The sequence below is a fragment of the Heptranchias perlo genome, unplaced genomic scaffold (assembly GCF_035084215.1).
Source record: "Heptranchias perlo isolate sHepPer1 unplaced genomic scaffold, sHepPer1.hap1 HAP1_SCAFFOLD_163, whole genome shotgun sequence".
Classification (NCBI taxonomy): Eukaryota; Metazoa; Chordata; class Chondrichthyes; order Hexanchiformes; family Hexanchidae; genus Heptranchias; species Heptranchias perlo.
Window position 1 is genome coordinate 869,037 of NW_027138892.1, and position 21,408 is coordinate 890,444.

Here is a 21,408-nt window from a genome sequence, read left to right on the forward strand (position 1 = left end):
GGGGGGATTCAGAGCTGGGGTTCGCCATGAACCAGCTTCCCCTCAATTCCCAGCTTTATCAGTGAATCGACCAACAAACGCTCGAGAGAGCTCAGGTTATATTAATAATAAAAACAGAAAATGCGGGAAACACTCAGCAGCTCAGGCAGCATCTGTGGAGAGAGAAACATCCTTTCAGGCCGATGACCTTTCATCAGAACTCTCTCCACAGATGCTGCCTGACCTGCTGAGTATTTCCAGCATTTTCTGTTTTTACTTCAGATTTCCAGCATCTGCAGCATTTTGCTTTTGTTTTGCAGCTTGTATTAATGTTCTGCTGATGATATCTTAATATTATCTTGTTTTTGGGCCACTTTAATCAGGTTCACGGACAAATTCTTCCATCATCCCTTCTCCCACATCGCTTCTCTCTCTCATTCATTCTTTTCTCCTTTCAATCCAGAAGAGGGCGGGAATCAGAGCTCACCCCCTGAACACAGACCCCCGTCTACCACCCCGTGTGATCCAAGAGACAATTCAATACATTACACTGTATGAACACAGAAAGCTGACACACCAGGGGAGATCGCACGGTGTTGGACACGGAGTGAAATAAACTGAAGTGTTTATAAAAAGTTACAGACCACAACCCGTGTCTCTGTCTCTCTCCGCCATCCCGGCCTGTACTGAGTGAGCTGATCTCAACTGGTGTGGTACTGAGTCCCACACAAAGCAGGATGGGCACATGTTCAATCTCCAGCCTGTACTGAGTTAGCTGATCTCACGAGGTGTGCTACTGAGCCCCGGAGCAAGAAAAGCCGAGGCTCAGTCCTCGGCCTGAGCTAAGTTACCTGGATTCACCCGTGTGGTACTGAGCCCCACAGGGCAAGTTGGATCCCCGGCCTGTGATATGTTAGTTCATCTCACTATAATTTATTAAGGAGGTCAAGGTCTTGGAGAGGATGGAGAGGAGATTTTCAGAATTATACCAGGGATGGGGTTTAGTTGTGTGGAGAGAATCGAGAACCTGGGATTGTTCTGCTTCGAGCAATGAAGGTTAAGGGTAGAAGTAATCCACGTGTTCAAAATTAAGAGGGGTTTTGATAGAGTAAATAAGGAGAAACTGCACGCACTGGCTAAGGTGCCTGTCTACCTCATATGTTGCAGGAAAGGATGCCCCGGAGCATGGTACATTGGCGAGACCATGCAGACACTGCGACAACGGATGAACGGACACCGCACAACAATCGCCAGACAGGAGGGTTCCCTCCCAGTCGGGGAACACTTCAGCAGTCAAGGACATTCAGCCTCCGATCTTCGGGTAAGCGTACTCCAAGGCGGCCTTCGAGACACACGACAACGCAAAATCGTCGAGCAGAAATTGATAGCCAAGTTCCGCACCCATGAGGACGGCCTCAACCGGGATCTTGGGTTCATGTCGCGCTACATGTAACCCCACCGCGGCGGGGGGGGGGGCGGAGAGAAAAAAAAAAACTTATCTGTTTTTAATACAACTGGCCATTCTTTGTCTCTCTCTCTGTCTCTTTTTTTCCCGGGGATGAGGGGGCGGACATATGAGGAGAGGTTGAGTAGATTGGGACTCTACTCATTGGAGTTCAGAAGAATGAGAGGCGATCTTATTGAAACATATAAGATTGTGAAGGGGCTTGATCGGGTGGATGCGGTAGGGATGTTCCCAAGGATGGGTGAAACTAGAACGAGGGGGCACAATCTTAGCATCAGGGGCTGCTCTTTCAAAACTGAGATGAGGAGAAACTTCTTCACTCAGAGGGTAGTAGGTCTGTGGAATTTGCTGCCCCAGGAAGCTGTGGAAGCTACATCATTAAATAAATTTAAAACAGAAATGGAGGGTTTCCTAGAAGTAAAGGGAATTAGGGGTTATGGGGAGCGGACAGGAAATTGGATATGAATTTAGATTTGAGGTTAGGATCAGATCAGCCATGATCTTATTGAATGGCGGAGCAGGCTCGAGGGGCCGATTGGCCTACTCCTGCTCCTATTTCTTATGTTCTTATGTCTTTGTAATCTGACCGCTTGCGTATTCAGTGGTCTTGGGTGCAATGTTCCCCTGTCTGAACACCATCCATGCAGAGGTGTGATAACAGGCAGTTGGAAAGATTATCTGTAATCACCAGGCATTGTTCTGTTACTATATATGCGGAGCTTTTATGGAAACCTTCACACACCTGACGAAGGAGGAAAGCTCCGAAAGCTTGTGATATTCAATTAAAACTGTTGGACTATAACCTGGTGTTGTAAGATTCCTTACATTTGTCCACCCCAGTCCATCACCGGCATCTCCACATCATATATTCTTTCAGTTCTGGTATCATACTTGTGAATCTTTTTTGCATCCTCTCCAATGCCTCTATATCCTTTCTATAATATGGAGACCAGAACTGTGACCAGTACTCCATGTGTTCTATAAGCGTTTAACATAACTTCTCAGCTTTTGAATTCTTTCCCTCTAGAGATGAACCCCAGTGCTTGATTTGCCTTTTTATGGCCTTATTAATCTGCGTCGCTACTTTTAGTCATTTGTGTATCTGTACCCCTAGACCATTTGGTCCTCCATCCAATTTGGACTTTTATTATCCAAGTAGTGTGAGGCCTCCTTATTCTTCCTACTGGTAGATGCCAGTGTTGTCGATGTAGTGGAACAGCTTGGCTGGTTCTGCAACATATGTTTTCAGCACTACAGCTGGGATGTTGTTGGGGCACATAGTTTTACTGTGTCTAGTGCGTTCATCCGTGACTTGATATCTTGTTGAGTGAATCGAATTGGCTGAAGACTGGCATTTGTGATGGTGGGGACCTCAGGAGGAGGCCGAGAAGGATCATCCCTTTGGTGCTTCTTGCTGAAGATGGCTGCGAACACTTCAGCCTTGTCTTTTGCACTCACATACTGCGCTCCACCACCTTTGAGGATGGGGATGTTCAGGGAGCCTCTGCGTCCCGTTAATTTCTTAATTCTCCGCCACCATTTTTGACTGGATATGGCAGGACTGCAGAATTTGGACCAGATACGTTGGTTATGGGATCATTTAGCTCTGTCTATCGCCTACTGATTCCGCTGTTTAGCATGTAGTCCTGTGTTGAAGCTTCACCAGGTTGACATCTCATTTTCAGCTACACCTGATGCTGATCCAGAGATGCACTTCTACACTACTCATTGAACCAGGGTTGGCTTGATGGTGATGGAGGAGTGAGAGATATGCCGGGACATGAGGTTACGGATTGTGGTGGATTAAAATTCTGCTGCTGCCAATGGCAAAACAGTGCCTCGTGAATGCCCAGTTATGAGCTGCTAGATCTGTTCTTAATCTTTCCTATTTAGCAAGTTGAGAATGTCACATGACACGATAGAGGGCTTCCTCGTTGGGACCTGGTCTCCACAAGGACTGTGCGGTGGTCACTCCCACCAATACTGTCATGAACAGATGCATTGGCGACAGGTGGATTGGTGAGGACGGTGTCAAGTAGATTGTTACCTTATGTTGTTTCTGTCACTATCTGTCACAAGCCCAGTCTAGTAGCTATATCCTTCAGGATTCTGCCAGCTCTGTCAATGGTGGTTTTACTGAGCCACTTTTGGTGACTGACATTGAAATCCCCACCCAAAGTATATTCTGTGCTTCCTCCAAGTGGTGTTCAACATGGAGGAGAACTGATTCATCAGTTGAGGCGAGGTGATAGGTGATAATCAGCAAGAGGTTTCCTTGCCCATGTTTGACCTGAGGCCTTGAGACTTCATGTGGTCCAGAGTCAATGTTGAAGAATTCCAGGGTCACTCGCACCACACTGTATATCCACTTCTGGTGGGTCAGGCCTGCCGGTGGGAGAGGATGTACCCAAGGATGATGGTGGGACTTTTGCTGATAGCTTTGATTCTGTAAGATTGACTAGAATGTGGGACTGCTGTCCCAACTTTGGCGCCAGTCCCCAGATGTTGGAAGAGTTTTCATGGTCGACTGGGCTGGGTGTGCCTTTGTCATGTCCGAATTCGATGCTTGGGAGGCAGCCAAGTGGTCCGTCCGATTTTATTCTCCTTAACCTTTTTTATAGCGGTTTGATTCAACTGAGTGTCTTGCTTGGCCATTTCAGAGGGCAGTTCATCATCACGTATAGGCCAGACCGGTAAGCACGGCAGGTTTCCTGCCTTAAACGACAATAGTGAACCACTTAGGATAACCTGACAGCTTCGTGGTCACTTTTTGTTCCAGGTTAATTTTGTTTTTTTCCATTTAAACTGAATTACAATTCACAAACTACCGGTGGCGATAGAGGGAATAGTCGGACCAGGCTGGCAATGGGAGTGCAGAAAATTCAAGTAGAACTTTCACATTGGTGAACTGAGTTTCGATATTTCTTGCACGGTGTGCTTGTGGTTTCAATCTTCATTTAATATATTTAACTTAGAAATTGTGGCTCTGCCTTTGTACAATTCATTGTTCCAAAAGGTTACTCAGCTGGTCGATGTGTAATGTTCCGTCACCTTAATGATTGTGATAGTCAAAGGTCAGATGGGACCAAAACCTGTTTGTTCAAGAGTCTGTAAGTAATATCAGCAGATATGCGATCTAATTGTCTCATGAGAGGTTTACTTGAACTATAAGTATCTCGCTGCTTTAACTTCGTTACCTGACATTGAAGTCCGCATACCTCTTGACAGCATCGAAATTAATCGTCTCCACAGAGAAATGCATGTGCCTGCAATTGCGGAGACAGAAGCAGTTTATTACCCTATTCTCGCAGCAATTGGGTTACCTGGTAGGTCATTATCAGCACGTATGGTGTAAGTAACAGAACATTGAACTATTTCAATGCTGAGTCTGGTAAACATAGAATGTTATTTTGCAAAGTTTTGTGATACAGCTAAAACTTTCATTCTTATCCCATTGGTCAATGCACCGAGTAACTCACCCTCGCTCTGTGCTGAACTGTCGAGTCTGAGGTCTAAATGTGTCCTTGGTGCTCCCTGGCCAGGCAGGGGTAAAACAGGCAGGGCGCACAGTCCTGAGTGTAATCCACTGCCTCCTGGAGGAAAGCGCGCCTGTTGTGGAGATCGGGTGAGGAAGGACCGGGTGAGATTGTCGTGTTTCCCGAGGACCGATCGCCTGGGGTTCCGGAGAGCAGATTGCGGCTGTGTATCCCGGCATGAGTCAGTGTCTTCAGGATAGAAGGACAGGGAACAAATGGAATACGCATCAGATAAATAAAACATGTGACAGAAACTGTCCTCCTCACTCGAAGGTACAATCTTGTGTTCCCGTCAAATGTTCCTCTCAGTTCATAATTATATTCCTGCAATGACTTTACAGGATTTTTATGCATTTGATGTTTAAAGTATTGTAAGGGCTAGTTGAAAAAAGGTGACTGCAGGAATAAACGGATCATTCTCAGGTTAGCAGGCTGTAACTTGTAGGGTGTCACAAGGATCAGTGCTTGGGCCACAGCTATTTTCAATCTATTTGAATGACTTAGATAAAGGGACCGAGTGTAATGTATCCAAGTTTGCTGACGATACAAAGCTAGGTGGGAAAGTAAGCTGTGAGGAGGACACAAAGAGTGAGCAAAGGGAGATGGACAGGTTAAGTGAGTGGGCAAGAAGGTGGTAGATGGAGTATAATGTGGGGAAATGTGAGGTTATTCACTTTGGTAGGAAGAATAGAAAAACAGATTTTTTTTAAATGATAAGAAACTATTAAATGTAGATGTTCAGAGAGATTTGTGTGTCCTTGTACACAAAACACAGAAAGTTAACATGCAGTTACAGCAAGCAATTGGGAAGGCAAATGGAATGTTGGCCTTTATTGCAAGGGGTTGGAGTACAAGAGTAAGGAAGTCTTGCTGCAATTGTGCAAGGCTTTGGTGAGACCACACCTGGATACTGTGTACAGTTTTGGTCTCCTTACCTAAGGAAGGATATACTTGTCTTCGAGGGGATGCAATGAAGAAAAGAAAGAAAGTCTTGCATTTACCTAACGCCTTTCCCGACCTGCCAAAGCGCTTTACAACCAATAAAGTACTTTTGAAGTGTCGTTGCTGTTGTAATGTAGGAACTACAGCAGCTCATTTACTCATAGTACAGTCCCACAAATAGCCATGTGATAATCACCAAATGATTTGATTTTTTAGTGATGTTGGTTGAAAGACAGTATCTACTGACAGAGCAACACCCTCAGTCCGACACTGGAAGATCGGCCCAGATTGTTGGTGCAACTTTCGTGGAATGGGGCTTTGAACCCACCACCATTTGACTCAGAGGCGAGAGTGCGACCAACTGAACTACAGCTTATAAATAGAAGGTTCGCTCGATTAATTCCTGGGATCAGAGGGTTGTGAGGAGCGATTGAGTAGAATGGACCTATACTCTCTGGAGTTTAGAAGATTGAGAGGTGATCTCATTGAAATATGTAAGATTCTGAGAGGGCTTGACAGGGTAGATGCTGAGAGGCTGTTTCCCCTGGCTGAAGAGTCTAGAACTAGAGAGAATTGTCTCAGGATAAGGAGTCAGACATTTAAGACTGAGATGAGGAGGAATTTCTTCACTCCAAGGGTTGTGAATCTTTGGAATTCTCTACCCCAGTAGGCTGTGGATGCTGAGTCATTGAATATATTCAAAACTGAGATCGATAGATTTTTAGATTCCAAGAGAATGAACCGGGCGGGAAAGTGGAGTTGAGGTCGAAGATCAGCCATGATCTTATTGAATGTCGGAGCAGGATCAAGGGGCTGGATGGCCTACTCCTGCTTCTATTGCTTATGTTCTTATGTTCTTATGTACTAATGACTGCATGCTGCTGCCCATGCATGTTATTGTGGAGAGTGGGGGAAACTAGACTTGGCATTAATTCAAGAGGGGTTCAGCTGGAGAACATGAATGAGAGTTGGCGGTCATTTGTTCTTATATAGCGCGGCTTCTGGGATCCATCTCTTAGAATCATAGAGTAGTTACAGCACAGAGGCGGCCATTCGGCCCATCGAGCCGGTGCCGGCTCTTTGTCAGAGCAATCCAGTTAGTCCCATTTCCCCGCAGCCCTGCAATTTTCTTTCCTTTCAAGTATTTATCCAATTCCTTTTTGAAAGAATTGTGCACATATATCCCCAGATCTCTCCGTTCCTGCACCACCTTTAGAATTGTACCATTTAGCTTATATTTCCTCTCCTTATGCTTCCTGCCAAAATGTATCACTTCGCAATTCTCTGCATTAAATTTCATCTGCCATGTCCCGCCCATTCCACCAGCCTGTCTGCCTAATTTACGGGAAATTATCTTGTCGCATTTGCTTTCAAATTTGTTGACGTCCTGCCCCGCGGACCTCCCAGTGTCGGAATCGACTGAATAAACTTAATCTCAAGGATCACAAGTGAGGACTCAGCTGTTGGGTGAGGGATCCCGGGGCCACCGTCACCCGAAAGGAACCTCCCAGAATCAGCTGCTCCTTCGGAACAGGAGGCAGAAGCCAAGGGGAAAAACCAATAAATAAACACAATCATAGCCCATGTACATCGGTTAAACTGAGAGCTCATTGATCAGCCCGGTTAGTGATTTCACTGTTTCTGTTTCTCTCTTTCTCTCAGTGAACTTGCTGGCGATTGTGATCCTGTCCCGTGGAAAGTGCGGTCTCTCCAAATGTATCACTCGCTACCTGGTGGCCATGGCGACGGCGGATCTCCTGGTGATTGTCTGTAATGTGATCTTATATCGGATTGCTCATCTTTATTGGGGGGACACTTTCCTGCTCTACACTCGTGTTTGCAGATTCATTCTCTTCCTGGCTCCTACTGCCACAGACAGTTCTGTTTGGTTAACGGTCGCTTTTACCTTTGATCGTTTTGTAGCCATTAGTTGTCAGAAGCTGAAAACAAAATATTGCACTGAGAAAAGTTCACTTGTGATTATCGTGACTTTGAGCGCGCTGTTTGGTTTAAAGAACATTCCCCGGCTCTTCGTGTATGTTCCGTATGCGTATGTAACAATTAACAATATACCGTGGGGTTGTCGTGTATCATCACAGTTTTATATTCGACCCGCATGGATCGCATTTTCCTGGATTGAACAGCTGTTAACCCCGTTGCTTCCATTCTGTTTGATTTTATTGTTTAATGCTCTCACCGTCAGACGCATTTTAGTGGCCAGTCGGGCCCGAAGGAGCCTCCGGGACCTCAGCAATAGTGAGAATGACAAGGACCCTGAGATGAAGAACCGCAGAAGGTCCATCGTTTTACTTTTTGCCATATCCGGAAGTTTTATCCTGCTCTGGATGACAACGGTGGTATATTTTTTATATTATCGAATTTCAGGTGTCTTTAACCGCCGATCTTTGTTTAACCCTTTTGCAACCTTCGAACAAGCGGGAATTATGCTTCAGCTTCTGAGTTCCTGCACGAACACGGCCATTTACACAGTGACCCAGAGTAAGTTCAGAGAGGAGCTGCTCAATGCGATTAAATATCCGTTTACTCTAATTGGTGAATTGGTCAAATGAGGAAAACGGTTGAAGTGAAGCGGGAACTGACTTCCCAACATCACAACTCAATTCCAGATCACAATTATCACCTCAATTTACCACAGGGACTCAGCAACAGGGTTAACGATATCTCCTTTCAAGACATTTGTTGTCAAAAGTTAGATCAAAGTTAAATTTGACAGCACCCGACATAAAATGAGCAAAAGCAACAGACAGTAACATCATCAAAACATGTTCCTGTATTCAGATAATTTTTTAAACACGTCCTCAGGGAGTCTGACCCGAAATGTAATTGTCCGGAGGAAGGGCTGTGAATTAGCGACTGGATATTAGTTTCCACCGGACCGGACTAATAATCGAGCCCCGCCTACAGCATCTGTGGGGTTAATTCACTCTTAACTATTTCTGGGCCCCCTTAAAACATTCCTGTAATTCCGTGTCTGTGATATTTTAACAGCCGTTGGTCCTCAATAGTCTGGGAATGACTGGTGTTGATCACAGTGAAGGAATGTTTCCACATTCAGTCGCTGTTCTTTTTAAGGGGCACAACTAATTAAACCCAAATCGTACAAAGAAGGACAAAAGAAACTTATTTAATTAAATCATTAAGTTGTTGCTGATGTCGACTGTACGGTCCAGCCCCTGCGGTGCCCACCGGTCTCGGAAAGCCTCCAGCAACCGGCGGACACCGAGTGCTCCTTCTCCAGGGCCACCCGGGGCGGACAAGGCCACGGAAGAGAGGCCGGCAGTCGGAGCTACCACCCCCTCGGGCCAGGTCTAACCTGGACCTGTGGATGGCCACCTTGGCCAGACCCAGGAGGAGATCTTTCGACTGACCCGCCCTCCTCCTCAGTCGGTGGCCAAAGACGAGGAGCGTGGGACTGAAGCGCAGCCAGAAGTTGAGGAGCAGCCCCTTTAAATAGTGGAACAGGGGCTGCAACCTCTCACACTCCTTGTAGACATGAAACACGGACTCCTCCAGGTCGCAGAAGGTCCGTTGCTGTTTTAAAACGGCCGTTAAGTCTTTTAAACAAAATTATCAGGCTGATGACTCAGTTAGAATAGTCGATAGAGGAATTTCACAGGAGGAGATGCAGTTTCCGTTAGTCAGTATATTTATTTTCTATAATGGGAGGAGAGAGGCCGCCAGGCGGAAGGGTTTAACAGAGAGTAAAGCCGGGTTAGCTGCAGGCACTGCCGCAGAAGGGGAACCGAGGAACGAGTGAATGCACAGAAGGCCAGTGTTGGAGGGCCAAAGAGTGTGGGACATGGAGATGGAGGCGTTTGCAGAGGTCGGACAGGGCAAACCTTGGAGGGACTGATTTGTTTCCTGTCCCTCAACATATTACCTATGAGATCTGACAAATGGAGGAATGGGAGGGCGGGGTATGGAGATCGGCAGGGAGGTGATTGAAGAGGTGGAGTCCAGAAATAATGCTCAAAGGAAGAGACGTTGACAAAGCAGGAAGCGGTGAGGCCAATGTGTGTTTGGAAGAAATCCACGGCAACACCACAGAGGTTAGGGGGAGAAGGTGAATTGTACAGACAGGCAGTGAGGATTCAGAAGTAACTTGTTTGACAGTGTTACCACTCATCAGCCAAGTTTCAGTCAAAGAAAGAGACAGTGAAAGGGGAAAACGCCAAATACAGGGTGAGGGACACACAGGGAGACAGGGTCAGGGTCACAATGTCAGGGACACACAGGGAGACAGGGTCGGACACAGAATTTTAAAAGTAAACATGGCTCTAGTTAGCTCAGTTCCTGCAGACAGCAAGTTGCACACAGGGCGTCATCACTGATATATGAATAACCCTCTTTGTAACTAAGTGACAAATTTCAGGAGTTTGTTGGATCCCTTTTGTACAATGTGTGACTTTGCCGGTAAGGGGTTGGACTTTGTCAGGAATCTCCATGTGCTGTGTTAATAAAACTCTGGTCCTGGTGTCACTGGGGACCTGCTCTCTCTTTACTGTAAGAAATCTCCATTAAATGAATAATCTGTGAATCTAAATAGCTGAGATCATCTTAAAGAATGGCTGACCTGCAGCATGAACACAGCTGTCCGTGGGCCTGTCTCTCTGTCTCCCACCTTCCCGTTCGTATCTCTCTCTCTCTCTCTCTGACACGGTCTGTATCTGTCTTCATCCCTCTCTATCTCCCATTGCCTATCTCACTATTCCTGTTCCCCTGCGTATTTGCCTCCAACTCCTTGCACACTAGTGTATCTCTCTTCCTCCCTGTCCCTTTCACTCGATCCGCACCCCTCCCGACCTTGCTCCCCATCTCCCATTCTCTCCCAACCGAGTTCTCACCTCTGAGTCCACCTCACTGTTTCCCTACCCCTCACTCTCTCACTTCATTTTCATCCCTCTCTATCATCCCCATCAATCACTCTTTACCCTCTCTCTTCCCTCCCACTCTGTCCCTATCCACTTTCTCTCTGTGCCTGGCTCTATTCTCTGCAATTTTGCAGACCCGTTTTCGACACAACCCCTCATTTTGCCCCGTTCCTGGATCTCTCTGTCTGCCGTCCACCCCTCTCTGTTTAAGTCGCTCCCCTTCTTTATTCACCCTCCCTCTTTCTGAATTTCCTTTACTCTCTCTCCACATCCCTCCCTCTCCCTACCCATCTCTCTCTATATATTCCATTTCTCTGCCTTTAACTGCAGCTGCCACCTATTTGTTCACTCCACTCCGTGGTTGATGTTCAGAGATTATGAGGGTGATTTTAAAATGGGGGCGGGAAAGGGGCGGGGGTCAATTTGAGGTCAGGAAACCCATTAGTACGGGTTTCCTGGACGTCCTTAAGATTTTGACGTAAGGACATCTTTTATTTTTTTTGTTTCCCGTCTGACTGACCCCAGTGGGACGGGAAACCAGCCAGGGAGAGGACGTCTTCAGGTAAGTCTTTGTTTGCATGGATGGGGGGCACGGGTGAGCACGGGGCATGGATGGGCATAGGTGGGCACGGGGGTCGCAAGTCATGTGGGATGGGATCGGGGGTCAGTCATGGGGGGCTGGGATCAGGGGTCATTGCAGGGGTCAGCGATCGTTGAGGGGGAAGGTCGGGGGTCGGAGGGGGACGATCGGGGTCGGAGGGGGACGATCGGGGTTGGAGGGAAACGATCGGAGTCGGGGGTCCAGGATCGTGGGAGGGGTGTCGGTGCAGGTAGGCTTGTTGGGCCTGGGGGAAGCACTCCTGCTCCTCCGGGCCCACAAGCTGTGCCTTTCTAGGCACCTACCTGTTACTCTCGGGCCTTCTCACCTCCTTTCACGAGGAGTAAAACAGAAGGCCCAGGAATCCTGGCCACCCAGGGTGGAAATCGGGAATTAGTAAAAAATGGATGCCTGAAGCCTCCTTGAAAGGTTATGAGGCCCGACCCGCCCCCTGGGAGCAGGTTGGTCGTCCGGCCCCGTGAAAACGGGAAATGGGCGGGTTGGAGGCAGGTCTGAAATGGTGGCAATTTTCAATGCACCCCCGCCCCCAACCCACCTGTTCTTTACTTTTAAAATCGAGCCCTATATTTTCAGGCTGGTGATACATCAACACAAGTTGCTCAGTTTCCGTTAAACTTAGTGCACAGTCAGTTGTAATTGTACTCACAGGGCCTAGGTTCATTATTCACGAACTAAGCAAAGATATGCTCTGCATATTAGAAGATTAAATGAGTGAAGTTTTGTTACTATTATTATTAATTCTAAGGAAGGTGATGCGGCCCCAACACCCCAGTAGCCCCGACATTTTCACCAGTTTGACACTTATTCACTTTTAACACCAGCCATGGTGTAGCCTATCTTACATAGAATGTACGGCACAGAAATAGGCCATTCCCCACAACAGGTCCATGCCGGTGTTTATGCTCCACACAAGCCCCCTCCCTCCCTGCTTCATCTAACCCTATCAGCATATTCTTCTATTCTTCTCTCCCTCATCTACTTATCTAGCTTCTCCTTAAATGCATCTCTGCTAGTCACCTCAACTACTCCTTGTGGTAGCGAGTTCCACATTCTGATCACTCTCTGAGTAAATAAGTTTCTCCTGAATTCCCGATTAGATTTATTAGTGACTATCTTATATTTATGGCCCCTAGTTCTGGTCTCCCCCGCAAGTGGAAATATCTTCTTTACGACTCCTCTATCAAACCCTCTCATAATCTTAAAGATCTCTATCGGGTCACCTCTCAGTCCAGAGAAAAGAGCCCCAGCCTGTTCAATCTTTCCTGTTAAGTATAACCTCTCGGTTTTGGTATCATCCTCGTAAATCTTTTTTTCACCTACTCTATAGAGTGCCTCTATATTCTTTTTATAATATGGAGACCAGAACTGTTCACAGTACTCCAAGTGTGGTCTAACCAAGGTTCTGCACAAGTTTAACACAACTTCTCTGCTTTTCAATTCTATCCCTCTGGAAATGAACCCCAGTGCTGGTTTGCTTTTTTAAAATGGCCTTATTAACCTGTGTCGCTACTTTTAGTGATTTGTGTATCTGTACCCCGAGACGCCTCTGCTCCTTTACCCCATTATTGAAGCAGTGGCCCACTTATTCTTCCCATCATAATTTAAAACCTCACACTTATCTATATTGAGATTCATTTGCCAATTACACGCCCATTGTGCAAATTTATTTATATCTTCCTGTATTTTGTCGCAGTCAACATAAGAACATAAGAACATAAGAAATTGGAGCAGGAGTAGGCCAATCGGCCCCTCGAGCCTGCTCCGCCATTCAATAAGATCATGGCTGATCTGATCCCAACCACAAATCTAAAGAACACAAGAAGTCGGAGCAGGACCCGGCCACATAGCCCCTGGGCCCTCTCCGCCACCCACAGGGCATTGACCGATCCGAACTCAGCTTCATGTCCAATTTCCTGCCCGCTCCCCATAACCCCTAATTCCCTTTACTTCTAGGAAACTGTCTATTTCTGTTTTAAATTTATCTGATGATGTAGCTTCCACAGCTTCCTGGGGCAGCAAATTCCACAGACCTACCACCCTCTGAGTGAAGAAGTTTCTCCTCATCTCAGTTTTGAAAGAGCAGCCCCTTATTCTAAGATTATGCCCCCTAGTTCTAGTTTCACCCATCTTTGGGAACATCCTTACTGCATCCACCCGATCAAGACCCTTCACAATCTTATATGTTTCAATAAGATCGCCTCTCATTCTTCTGAACTCCAATGAGTAGAGTCCCAATCTACTCAACCTCTCCTCATATGTCCGCCCCCTCATCCCCGGGATTAACCGAGTGAACCTTCTTTGTACTGCCTCGAGAGCAAGTATGTCTTTTCTTAAGTATGGAGACCAAAACTGTATGCAGTATTCCAGGTGCGGTCTCACCAATACCTTATATAACTGCAGCAATACCTCCTTGTTTTTATATTCTATCCCACTAGCAATAAAAGCCAACATTCCGTTGGCTTTCTTGATCACCTGCTGCACCTGCATACCAACTTTTTGATTTTCTTGCACGAGGACCCCCAGATCCCTTTGTACTGCAGTACTTTCCAGTCTCTCGCCATTAAGAAAATAACTTGCTCTCTGATTTTTCCTGCCAAAGTGCATAACCTCACATTTTCCAATATTATATTGCATCTGCCAAATCTCCGCCCACTCACCCAGCCTGTCTATATCCCCTTGCAGGTTTTTTATGTCCTCCTCACTCTCTACTTTCCCTCCCATCTTTGTATCATCTGCAAATTTTGATATGTTGCACTCGGTCCCCTCCTCCAAATCGTTAATATAGATTGTAAAGAGTTGGGGACCCAGCACCGACCCCTGTGGAACACCACTGGTTACTGGTTGCCAGTCCGAAAATGAACCATTTATCCCAACTCTCTGCTTCCTGTTTGATAACCAATCCTCCACCCATGCCAGAATATTACCCCCAATCCCGTGATTTTTTATCTTAAGTAATAATCTTTTATGTGGCACCTTGTCGAATGCCTTCTGGAAGTCTAAATACACTACGTCCACTGGTTCCCCTTTATCCACCCTATACGTTATATCCTCGAAGAACTCAAGCAAATTTGTCAGACATGACTTCCCCTTCATAAAGCCATGCTGACTTTGTCCTATTAAATTATGCTTATCTAAATGTTCCGTTACTGTCTCCTTAATAATAGACTCCAAAATTTTACCCACCACAGATGTTAAGCTAACTGGCCTATAATTTCCAGCCTTCTGCCTACTACCCTTTTTAAATAACGGTGTTACATTAGCAGTTTTCCAATCTGCCGGGACCTCTCCTGAGTCCAGGGAATTTTGGAAAACTATCACCAAAGCATCCACAATCCCTACTGCCACTTCCCTCAAGACCCTAGGATGGAAGCCATCAGGTCCAGGGGATTTATCCGCCTTGAGTCCCATTATTTTACTGAGTACCATCTCTTGAGTGATTTTAATCGTATTTAGCTCCTCCCCCCCGAGAGTCCCCTGTTTGTCCAGTGTTGGGATATTCTTAGTGTCCTCTACTGTGAAGACTGAAACAAAATATTTGTTCAGCATTTTTGCCATCTCCATGTTTCCCACCATTAATTTCCCGGTCTCATCCTCTAAGGGACCTATGTTTGCCTTAGCCACCCTTTTTCTTTTTATATAACTATAGAAACTCTTGCTATCTGTTTTTATATTTTTTGCTAATTTCTTTTCATAATCTAACTTCCCTTTCTTAATCAATCCTTTAGTTACTTTTTGCTGTCTTTTGAAGAATTCCCAATCTTCTATCCTCCCACTAAGTTTGGCTACCTTATATGTCCTTGTTTTTAGTCGGATACTATCCTTGATTTCTTTACTTAGCCACGGGTGGCTGTCATTTCTTTTACACCCTTTTTTCCTCAGTGGAATATATTTATTTTGAAAGTTGTAAAATAACTCCCTAAATGAACACCACTGCTCATGTACCGTCTTACCCTTTAATCTATTTTCCCAGTCCACTTTAATCAATTCCGCTCTCATACCATCATAGTCTCCTTTATTCAAGCTCAGTACGCTTGTTTGAGAATCAACCTTCTCACCCTCTAATTGGATATGGAATTCAACCATGTTGTGGTCGCTCGTTCCAAGGGGATCCTTAACTAGGACATTATTAATTAATCCTGACTCATTACACAGGACCAGGTCCAAGGTTGCCTGCCCCCTTGTTGGATCAGTTACATACTGCTCAAGAAATCCATCCCTGATGCACTCAATGAACTCGTCCTCAAGGCTGCTCTGCCCAATTTGATTTGTCCAGTTAATATGATAATTAAAATCCCCCATAATTATGGCTGTTCCCTTATTACATGCCCCGACTATCTCCTGATTAATACTTCTTCCAGCAGAGTTGCAACTATTAGGAGGCCTATATACTACGCCCACTAATGTTTTTTTTCCCTTATTATTCCTTATCTCCACCCAAACTGTTTCATTATCTTGATGCTTTGTCCCAATATCATTTCTCTGTATTACAGTGATTCCTTCCTTTATTAACATAGCCACCCCACCTCCCCTTCCTTCCTGCCTGTCCTTCCTGATTGTTAAATACCCTGGCATATTTAATTCCCAGTCGTTGTCACCCTGCAGCCATGTTTCTGTAATGGCCACAAGATCATACCCATACGTAGTTATTTGTGCCGTTAACTCGTCCATTTTATTACGAATGCTACGTGCATTCAGATAAAGAACTTTCAAATCTGTTTTGTGACGCTTAGTTCCTGCTTTTTCCTTTTTTAACACTTTACCTATTACTCCATACCTTCTGTCCCTTCCTGTTACGCTTTCCTCTCTCTCCCTGCTCAGGTTCCCAACCCCCTGCCTCCTCAGTATTAACTATACCTCCGTGTTTAGTGTTGTCCGCAAATTTTGAAATTATACTTCCAATTCCCAAGTCCAAATAATTTATATAAATGGTGAAGAACAGTGGTCCCAGCACCAATCCCTGTGATTCACCACTCAGACCTTTTGCCAGTCCGAGTAACTACCTTTAACACTTACTCTCTGTTTTCTGTTTTGTACCCAGCTTGCTATTAATTCTGCTCTTTGTCCCGACTCCACCTGCTCTGATCTTATCTGAGTGAGATCATTAATTAAACACAATATTTGCAGTGGGCCCATTCCCAGTAAATAATGGATTGATGCTGTCCAGACTGTTTAATGTGGGATCCTTACAAGCAGCAGGTGGAACAGATTTGCCTCCTGTCAGTGTGGGCTGTGTCCAAACACAGGCATTAGAGGCTGAAATTACCAACATCTAGCCCACAGGAACCCACAGACACCTCCATAAGGACAGAAACTCACACAGTAATAGTATAAAATACAAGAGAAATGGATTGTGTGTCACAACAAACTATTGGGGAACAGAAGTACGTAACGTGGATACAACATTAACAATCCTTCGTGTTCGAGTGGAAGGATTTCCCCATTGTGCAGCAATGAGGCTTTCTGCCAAAGTCATCTGGCAGAACACCTCATCGCCAGAGCTTTTAAACAAGCACGAAGACATAGCTTGGCTGGTGGTGAGAAGGGCCCTTCCCGCCAGATCCTTCATGCACTCCTGAAGTCTCGGTGCCGCCGCGCGCTGCCCCCGAGGAAATTGCGGTGGAGATGAGACAGTCACCCATCTCCTTCTGGAATGTGCCTTTGCAAAGAAGGTTTGGAGAGAGATGCAGTGGTATCTGTCCAGATTCATCCCAAGCAGTTCCGTAACACAGGACTCTGTGCTGTACGGGCTGTTCCCAGGGACCCACTCTGAGACAGATATCAACTGCTGCTGGAAGATCATCAACTCGGTGAAATAATCTGTAATCAATAAGCTTATTGATTGTAATGCAATGAGGCACCCGAGAGTGTCATGAACTGTAATTATGTACAATGTGTACCTGTATTGTTGGAATCATATTTGAACTGTACATCATGTATCTTAAATTGTATAATCTGTATTGTGTATGTTTGAAATGTGATGACAACTGTATTGTATGTATTGTTACAAATTTTATGAATAAAGTATATTTTTTGAAAAAAAAATCTGTTCTTATCAGTTTAATATCTGATACGTCCCTTATCTGGGGACCGTATATTAATTTGATTTTTGGAACAGGGAGATGGAATAGGGGCTTGCTCCGTCCACTCCACGCATCGACCCAGTATTGCAGTGTCTCTGGGAACGGTGCACCTCCCTGTGGGGAGATATTCAAAATGAAAAACAGGTTTTTCCAGTGTCTCGGTATGTATTATTACTGAGAATAAAGTTGATATATTGCACTTAAAAAAATGTGGAATAAATCCTCAATTAAAGCTGTGAAGATTAATTAGATAAATATTGAGGTGGAAATGATATTGAAGATTTCCAAACTGAACCTGAAACCTAAACTGACCAGAATTACAAAGTGACCCAGAACCCCAATCTCCTGCAGACACTTGCACGACAAGGCAAACACACAATGTTACAATCCAAAACTGACACTGAAACATAAATTGACTTAAATCCCCAAACTAACCCTTAATCAGACACTGAACCATTTCCGCAAACTGAAGCAGAACCAGAGCGAGTCACAAACCTAAACTTAACCAGAACCCAACAATGACTGAACAAAACAAGCAACAACTCTCAATCTGATCCTCAAACCTTAACAACACGGAGCCCAACACTGGAAGACCCTAAACTCACATACAAACCTCAAATAAACCAGGAACTGTAAAATGACCCAGAGACACAAACCCTACCTGAACCCAAACTGAACTGAACTGAACATGAACACCCAAACTTCTGAACAACCTCAACCTGATCTGGAACTTAAAAGTGCCCTGGAATCCTGAACATACACAGAACTCTCTATGAACAAGAGCCCTCTGCCCTTCTTGAGACCCTCTGATCCAAAGTACTTTAGAGACCAAAAACACTAAGCTGCACAAAACCCTAAATCAGCTCACAAATCCCGAGTGACCCAGAAACTTAAACTGACCTGGAACCCTAAACTGATCCAGAATCCCAAAAGTGACAGGTACCCTAAACTGACCATCAACGGAATACTGAGTCAGAACCTTAAATTGACCCAGAATCTTACACTCAACATAACTACAAAGTAACCCACAATTCCAAACTCACATTAAGTCCCAAATGAAAATGTAAATTGAAATGACTGGATACCCAAAACATCCCAAAACAGAGTGATCCAGAGCCCTAAATCGACATAAAACTCTAAACCTGTACAGAAACATAAACTGACCCAGACCCTCATACTGACACTTTCCGTGGCCTAAATTGTTAAAGCTCCAAAGGAACCCGAGTCAATCCAAGAGCTCCGGCCCTCTAGTTTCCCCTCTCGGAGCGGAAGAACGTTCAACTGTTCCAGAATCCTCAACCGACCTGGAACCCGGAACCAAAGCAAAACTGCAACCAACTCAGAATCACAAGCTGATCTAAACCCTAAACTGATCCATTATCCTAAACGGACTCAGAATATTAAAATATGGCAAACCCGAAACAGACCCGAAACACCAAGCAGACCTGGAAACCCGACCTGGCCCAGAACCCTCGCTGACTCCACTGGTTCACTTGTTAGTTCTGTAGTTTGTTTAAGGCTCTTCTGCTGTTTTTAGGTATGATGTATGTTAGGGGTCATTGAGATCAGTCTGTGAGGATCAGTCTTTGCTGGGGTCCTGTGGAATATTTTGCAGTGCTGGGTGTTTTTGGATGCGTGGAGAATGTTAGTCTTGAGGGTCCTGAGTTAATTGGAGCTCTTGTGGTCAGTTTGTGTGGAGTATGTTGCAACCAGATACTGAGCCAGAAACTCAAAACAACACAGAATCTCAAATTGACCAAACTGACCCAGAATATAAAACTGAACTGGGACCACTAACCAATCCCAATTCTAAAGTGACCAACTAATGTAAAATGAATTATAAACATAAAGAAAAGCCAAGAACCCAAATTTGTGTTGAAACTCAAAACAAGCCCAGAATCCAAGACTGAATCCAAGTCTTGCACCGATTCATAAGCCTAAAAATACTCAATGCACGAAACATATCTCAAACCCAGAATGAACCCACATGACGAGGCTGACACCGAAGGCTGAGCGTCAGGGGTTTCTACAATCCCTCAGTGTTGGCATCAGTCTGGGCGTGTTGAATCATCAGAGATCGTTGTCTATGTTTGTTGTTCTGTGTCAGTTCGTGGGTGTTGTGGTTTGGGGTTTCTCTGCTCAGTATTGGGGTAATGTGCACTGTTTAAGGTCCGTTTACAGATGCTGTGGTTTGCTGTGAAAGTGCAGTTATCATTTTACAGGATGCAGAAGCCCATCGTGTGATGCCATCGTTAGCTTTGGGTGTTTGATCAATGTGTGGATGGTGAGGTAAGTGTGTGGGGACTGGGTCAGTTTCTGGGTATTGTGTTTTTTTGCGGATGATGTGATCGGTTTGGGGCGTATTGTGGACAGCTTTAGGATGCTGACTCATTTGGGGAGATGGGATAGTCAGTCATTGAACACTGCCTCAGTTATGGTCCCTGAACCCAGTTTGCAGTGCCAGAGTCAGTTTCAGAGATACATGGTCTTAAGCTTGAGGTGCTGTATTAGCTGGAGGTGCTGGGCCAGTTAGAGGTACTGTACTACTTGAAGAGCTAGGTTAGGTTAAGGTGCTGGACTAACTTGAGGTGCTAGGTTAGCTTGAGGTGTTGGATTAGTTTGGAGGCTGTATTATTTTGAAGTATTAGGTTATTTTGAGGTTCAGGGCTGGTCTGAGGTACTGCCTTTTTGAGGTGCTGTTTTTTCTTGAGGTATTAGATTATGTTGAGGTGCTGGATTACTCAGGGCGGCAGCTTTAGTTTGAGGTAATCTATTTACTGCAAGTGCAGTTTCAGCTTAAATTACTGCGTTAGTTGGAGGTGCTGTATTAGATTGAGCTGCTGGGATAGTTTCAGCTTTTGTAAATGTCTGAGGTTCTTGATCAGCATGTTTCCAGCCTAACGAGGAAGGAAGCAGTGCTGGATCTCATTCTGGGGAATGAAGTGGGGCAAGTTTCAATGGGAGAGTGTTTTGGAAACAGTGATCACAATATGATTAGGTTTAGAGTAATTATGGAAAAGTACAAGGACAATGAAAGTTGAAGATACTTAACTGGAAGAGGGTTAATTTCAGTGAGTTGAAAAGGGATCTGTCCCTTGTGGAATGGGAACAAAGATTATCAGGTAAAACAGTTAAAGAGCAAAGGGAGGCCTTCAAGGAGGAGATAGTTCAGGTACTTCATCTAACCCTTTCTTCCTTATGTATTTATCTAGCTTCCCCTTAATTGCATCTATGCTATTCGCCTCAACTACTGCAAATAATAGTAAGTTCTACATTCTAACCCGTGTCTAGGTAAAGAAGTTTCTCCTGAATTCTTTATTGATTTTTAGTGACTAACTTATATTTATGTTGCCTCGTTTTGGACTCTTCAAAAGCGGTAACACCTTCTCAAACTCTACCCTATCAAAACCCTTCATAATTTTAAAGATCTCTATTAGATCACCCCTCTGCCTTCTCTTATCTAGACAAAATACAGCAATCCTGTTCAGTCTTTCCCAATAGTTAAAATTTCTTAGTTCTCACATTATTCTTGGAAATCTTGTTTGCACCTTCCCCAGTGCCTCTATATCCTTCTGGTAATATGTAGACCAGAACTGTGCATGGTACTCTAAGTGTGCTCTATACAAGGTTCTGTACAAGTTTAATATATCTGCTCGGCTTTTCAATTCTAGTCTTCAAGAAATGAACCCACTGCTTTGTTTACATTTGTACGATCTTGTTAACCTGCGTTATTAGTTTGAATGATTTGTGAATCTGTATGCCGAGATCCCTTTGCTCCTCTACCCATTTCGACTCTTATTTCCCGAGGATTATGTGGCCTCTTTATTCCTCCTACCAAAATGCACCACCTCACACTTATCTACATTGAAATTCACTAACCATTTACACACCCATT

The 21,408-nt window shown here is 44.9% G+C and overlaps 1 protein-coding gene and 1 pseudogene across 1 annotated transcript; both read left to right on the plus strand.

Moving 5' to 3' along the window:
* Positions 1 to 7,520: 7,520 nt before the first annotated feature.
* On the plus strand, positions 7,521 to 8,492 carry LOC137309369 (probable G-protein coupled receptor 139; the record flags this gene model as incomplete). Its single annotated transcript, XM_067977618.1, has 1 exon — positions 7,521 to 8,492. A coding segment is annotated over one exon (972 nt), but the record flags the coding sequence as incomplete, so codon positions are not given.
* An 8,964-nt stretch (positions 8,493 to 17,456) lies between these two features.
* Positions 17,457 to 17,628, plus strand: LOC137309396 (U2 spliceosomal RNA; annotated as a pseudogene).
* The last annotated feature ends 3,780 nt before the right edge of the window (positions 17,629 to 21,408 follow it).